This window comes from Anolis sagrei, chromosome 10 (assembly GCF_037176765.1).
Source record: "Anolis sagrei isolate rAnoSag1 chromosome 10, rAnoSag1.mat, whole genome shotgun sequence".
In the NCBI taxonomy this organism is placed as follows: Eukaryota; Metazoa; Chordata; class Lepidosauria; order Squamata; family Dactyloidae; genus Anolis; species Anolis sagrei.
In genome coordinates, this window is record NC_090030.1 from 25,649,211 (window position 1) to 25,655,303 (window position 6,093).

General features: G+C 40.6%; 1 protein-coding gene across 1 annotated transcript in view; it reads left to right on the forward strand.

Moving 5' to 3' along the window:
- Positions 1-4,607, forward strand: part of ZIC3 (Zic family member 3) — a 22,478-nt gene extending 17,871 nt beyond the window's left edge. Inside the window, exon 3 of the mRNA XM_060756431.2 lies at positions 3,450-4,607. Within this exon, the coding sequence (XP_060612414.2) occupies positions 3,450-3,668 (219 nt within the window). The 3' untranslated portion in view covers positions 3,669-4,607. The remainder of the gene's footprint in view (positions 1-3,449) is intronic.
- The last annotated feature ends 1,486 nt before the right edge of the window (positions 4,608-6,093 follow it).

Consider the following 6,093-nt stretch of genomic DNA (forward strand, 5'->3'; position numbering starts at 1 on the left):
TGTTGTGAGTTTTCCAGGCTGTATGGCCATGTCCCAGAAGCATTCTCTCCTGACATTTTGCCTGCATCTATGGCAGGCATCCTCGGGGCTGTGAGGTCTAAAATAAACATAATAATAATTCATAATATTTATGATTATATTTATTTATATCCCACCCAAAGCCTATATTAGCCATTCTTAGTTTTGATGGTTAAGATTTGACCTGATTCATCAAAGATAGAACGATGCTTGTGCTTTTCCATAGAATGGCTGTGTTTGATGCAGTTCAATAGGCCTTTTAAATCCTTTTGTTAGTTGTGACAACGTCAATTTAGTGATGTTTTTTTCCCTTTCTTTCCTGTAGCCTCTTTGAGCCTCTCTCTTGAGAGAGAAAGGCCCGAATCTACATTGGATTGTATCATATTGGGTCATATAATGCAGTTTGAAACGGTGTTAAATGACAGTGCAGATGGATTTGAATGATAATAATATATGTGGTTATTTTAATGCTATTTATATGTATGTAATTTGTGGTTTATGCAATGTGTGGATTGTTTGTTGCAGTTTCTCAAGTTATTTTATATGTTGGGTTTGGAGGGAATGATGGTTATCTATGTTATGCAGTTTATGTTTTTTCTATTTTGTTTGCCATTTCGAGTCCCATTCATGGGAGAAAAGCAGGATAACAGTGGGGTAATAATAATAATAATAATAATAATAATAATAATAATGCAAAGAAGGCGGTCCCAGTGGTTATCGGCACACTGGGTGCAGCGTCTAAAGACCTTGGCCTGCACTTAAAGACAAAATTACCATTTCTCATACAATCATAGAATCAAAGAGTTGGAAGAGACCTCATGGGCCATCCAGTCCAACCCCCTGCCAAGAAGCAGGAATATTGCATTCAAATCACCCCTGACAGATGGCCATCCAGCTGCAAAAGGCCACCCTACTGGGATCTGCATGAATTATTTGCCAATACATCACACAGTCACTTGGGAAGTGTGCGACGTGTGATCCAATTCAACAGCCAGCATAGTATTTGCTGTGTACTAATCTTGTTGTGTTTCTGATAATAATAATAATAATAATAATAATAATAATAATAATAATAATACAACAGCCAGCAAAGCGATCTTGTCGGCTGTGGACTCACCTTGTTGTGTTTCAAATAATAATAATAATGGGTTGTTGTAGGTTTTTTCGGGCTGTATGGCCATGGTCTAGAGGCATTCTCTTCTGACGTTTTGCCTGCATCTGTGGCAAGCATCCTCAGAGGTAGTGAGGTCACTACCTCTGAGGATGCTTGCCATAGATGCAGGCGAAACGTCAGGAGAGAATGCCTCTAGACCATGGTCATACAGCCCGAAAAAACCTCTGAGGATGCTTGCCATAGATGCAGGCGAAACGTCAGGAGAGAATGCCTCTAGACCATGGCCATACAGCCCGAAAAAACCTACAACAACCCAGTGATTCCAGCTATGAAAGCCTTCGACAATACAATAATAATAATAATAATAATAATAATAATAATAATAATACTAATGGATTGTTGTGAGTTTTCCGGTCTGTATGACCATGTCCTGAAGCATTCTCTCCTGACATTTCACCTGCATTTATGGAAGGCATCATTAGAGGTTGTGAGGTCTGTTGGAAACTAGGAAAATGGGTTTTATATATCTGTGGAATTTGGGAGAAAGGACTCTGGGCTGTTTTAAGTAGGTGTGAATGTAAATATTATATACTAGCTGTCCCCTGCCACGCGTTGCTTTGGCCCAATTGGTGTATATGTGTTTTGTGTGTGTATATATTTGTGTATATATGTGGTTTGCGCATATGTTGTAATGTTTTTTTTTTGGCTTTTTAAGTCTCTTCCGCTGTGTTTTTCAGTGTTTTTATGAGTGATGGTCACTCGTTGGCCGGAGAGGTGTATTGTGTCCAAATTTGGTTTTTAATGTGTCATGGTGTTATTGTTACTGTTTATTGCTTTGTTTATGAGTTTATTTATTGTTTGTATTGTTGTTGTTGCTTTTTTACTGATGTATTTGGGCTCGGCCACTTGTAAGCCGCACCGAGTCCTTCGGGAGATGGTAGCGGGGTATAAATAAAGGTATTATTATTATTATTATTATTATTAATAATAATAATAATAATAATATTTGGCATCAATTCGCACAGTGGTTTTTGAGTTATGACAATCCCACAAACAAACATTACATTTTTATTTATATAGATTCCACAGATATATAAATCCCATTTTCCTAGTTTCCAACAGACCTCATCACCTCTGTCATAGATGTGGTGGAAACGTCAGGAGAGAATGCTTCTAGAACATGGCCATGCAGCCTGGAAAACTCACAGCAACCCAGTGATTCTGGCCATGAAAGCCTTCAACAATACAATAATAATTGGGTAGTTTAAGTTTTTTTCGGGCTGTATGGCCGTGGTCTAGAGGCATTCTCTCCTGACGTTTCGCCTGCACTTTGGCAAGCATCCTCAGAGGTAGTGCAGGCGAAACGTCAGGAGAGAAGGCCTCTAGACCATGGCCATACAGCCCGAAAAAACCTACAACAACCCAGTGATTCTGGCCATGAAAGCCTTCAACAATACAATAATAATTGGGTAGTTTAAGTTTTTTTCGGGCTGTATGGCCGTGGTCTAGAGGCATTCTCTCCTGACGTTTTGCCTGAACTTTGGCAAGCATCCTCAGAGGTAGTGCAGGCGAAACGTCAGGAGAGAAGGCCTCTAGACCAGGCCCGTAGCCAGGATTTCATTTCGGGGGGGGGGGGGGCTGATTTTTTTTCAGGGGGGGGGTTCGAGGGGGGGCTGAGTTTCGGGGGGGGGGGGGGGCTGAGTCTGAGTGAAAGAGGGTCTAGCCTAGCAAACCTTTTGTATCATTACCCCAATACTCCCATGCATATGGGATATATTGAGTATGGTGATCAGATCATGATATGAATAAACATAACAGTTTAAATAATGCCCCAATAAGGCCTTTTCGCGAACCACCATGAAGATTTCGGGGGGGGGGGGCTGAAGCCCCCCGAGGCCCCCCCCCCCCGGCTACATGCCTGCTCTAGACCATGGCCATATAGCCCGAAAAAACCTACAACAACCCAGTGATTCCGGCCATGAAAGCCTTCGACAATACAATAATAATTGATCGATAATTATTATTTATTAATAATTATTAATTAAAAATTAATAATTATTAATAAATAATAATTAGGAAGTTTTTCTCCATCCAAAGTTAATTCTAACTTTGCAAAAATCAGCTTACTTATAGAAAAAATCCTCTGGTTATATTTTCCCCCATAGTTTTTTTTGTTTTAATGTTGATCCGAAGTTTGCTTGCTTTGCTTTCATCTCCTGCTCCTTAAGGAGATGGATGGCTGACCTTTGAGCTTGACCTTGCGTGCGTCTTCCTTTCATCTCGTTTTCTCCCTTTCTTTCTTCTCTTCCTCTCCCAGGTCCACGAAACCCAAGGGTCCGAATCCTCTCCTGCGGCCAGCTCTGGCTACGAATCCTCCACTCCTCCGGCCATTTCGGCCGCCCCGATGAGCAAAGACTCGGCCACCAAACCTCCCTCCTCTTCACTTCCTCCATCCTCATCCTCCTCCTCCGTCCAGACTGCCAACCCCGGCCTCAACCCTGGGATCCCCCCTAATTTTAACGAATGGTACGTCTGAAAAAACAGAAAGAAACCCAACTAAACAAAGAGACAAACCCTTAAATCCTACTCTCCTCCCCCCAAAAAAGTCTCTTTTTCTCAAAGCAAGTGACCCGTAGAGAACCGAGAGGATTTCCTGGCCACTCCGCAGGACACCGCATTGATCCCTTGGCCTCACGATTGGAGTTTACAGGACACACAAAAAATAAATCCAGGAGGAAGAGACCCAGAATATAAGAAAACGGAGTGTTTTGATGTGTGCGTTGGAGGGGGAGATTGGCTTTTTGTTTTCCCCTTACCCAAGAGCCAGCAGCTGGACTTTTCTCATGTCTATTTTTCTCAGGATTAGCGATTTCTTAATATTTTATTTCAATTTATTTTTTTTGGCATTGAGAGTTATTCCTCGTCCGAGAACGGATTCGCCGTCTCGTTCTCTCCCTCCCTCTTTTATTTTTCTTTTCCCACATTCTTCTCTTCTGTCGTTGGACTTCAGCGGATATTTCACACCTCTTTTTTAGTGGGACGTTCCGAGAGAAAGAACAGACTTTTGTCCCTTGGCCTTAGTTGTGATTGTTAAAAAAATACATAGAAAAAATGGAGAAAAAAAAACAGTCTTAAAACTTGCCAAAGTCCTGTATTGTCTTGAAGTCTTTCTTTTCCTTCCTTCCTTCCTTTCTACCTTCTCCCTCCCTTCTTTCTTTCCTTCCCTCCTTCCCTCTCTTTGTTCCTTCACTGCTTTCTTGCTTCCTCCCTCCTTTCTTTTTTTCCCTTTCTTTCTTGCTTCTTTCATTTCCTCCCTTCTTCCTCTTTTCTTTCTTTCTTTCTTTCTTTCTTTCTTTTTCTCCTTCCCTCCCTTCCTCCTTCTTTCATGCTCTCTTAAAAACAAATATTACATTTTTTTCCTTCCTTCCTTCCTTCCTTCCTTCCTTCCTTCCTTCCTTCCTTCCTTCCTTCCTTCCTCCCCTCCTTTGCTTTCTTTCTTTCTTTCTTTCTTTCTTTCTTTCTTTTTTGCTTCCTTTCTTTTTCCTCCCTTCCTCCTCTTTTTTCCTCCCTCCCTTTTTCTCTCTCTCCCTCCCCTCCTTTTTCTTTCTTTCTTGCTTCCTTTCTCTTTCCTTCTTTCCTTCCTCCCTCCCTTCTTTTTCTCTCTCCCTCCCCTCCTTTTTTCTTTCTTTCTTTCTTTCTTTCTTTCTTTCTTTTTCTTTCTTTTTTCCTCCCTTCCCCTTCCTTCCTTCCTTCCTTCCTTCCTTCCTTCTCTTTCTCTCTTCCTCCCCTCCTTGTTTCTTTCTTTCTTTTTCCTTCCTTACTCCTCTTTCCTTCCTTCCTTCCTTCCTTCCTTCCTTCCTTCCTTCCTTCCTTATTTTCTCTTTCCCTCTCCTCCTTTTTTCTTTCTTTCTTGCTTACTTTCTTTTTCCTCCCTTCCTCTTCTTTCCTTCCTTCCTTTCTTCCTTCCTTTCTTCTTTTTCTCTCTTCCTCCCCTCCTTCCTTTCTTCCTTCCTTCCTTCCTTCCTTTCTTTCTTTCTTTCTTTCTTTCTTTCTTTCTTCCTTTCTTTTTTCTCCCTCCCTCCCTTCCTCCTCTTTCTTTCTTTCTTTCTTTCTTTCTTTCTTTCTTTCTCTCCCTCCTTCCCTCCCTCCCTCCTTCTTTCACACTCTCTTAAAAACAAACATTACATTTTGTGAATGTATTTTGTCTGATCGGGGAACGTCATTCAATATATATTTTGAAGGGTGGCGGGATGGGAGGAAATGCTGTCTTCATTTTGTCCAGCTCCTGGCCATTTCAGTCTAAAAACAAAAACAAAAACAGTTGCCTTTTCGTAATAAATAACTTTACTTTTTCCTTTTCCTTTTGTAAATACATATCCATGATGCCATATTTATCATTTGTAATTTAATTATTGACGAAACAAGTGCCGGGAACTGAACAATATTTATGGAGAGAGAAAGAGAGAGAAAAGGAAAAAAAGAACAAAACCCGCAAAAAAACAAAAAAGGAAGAAGTTTTTTTTTGTTTTCTAACAAAAAGAAAAGAAAAGAAAATTCAGACAAACTCTGTACAGCTTTTGGTTATATAACTGCTTTAGCATTAAAAGTTTATTGTTTTGGAAAGAATACAGGAAAACTAATTTTATTTTCCTTTGCCAAGATTGTTCGTTCTCTCTTTTTTTTTCTTGGAGTGCTTTCGGTCTCGTTTTGGACCGCTTTCAATCTCACATCACACACACACACACCTCCCCAGAACTATCTTATTGCTCCCAATCCATTCAAACACACACACACACACACAACATGCAGAAAACCTTCCGATTTCTTAGACACCTTCCAGTTTTTTCCAGTGTTGGATCCTCCATGCTCAATGCGTAAGCTCAAAAAGAAGGGAGAAGACCTTTAACCTTGACAGACATCTGCTTCACGCGCCCAAAAGGTAACCTTCTTTATCTCTTTGA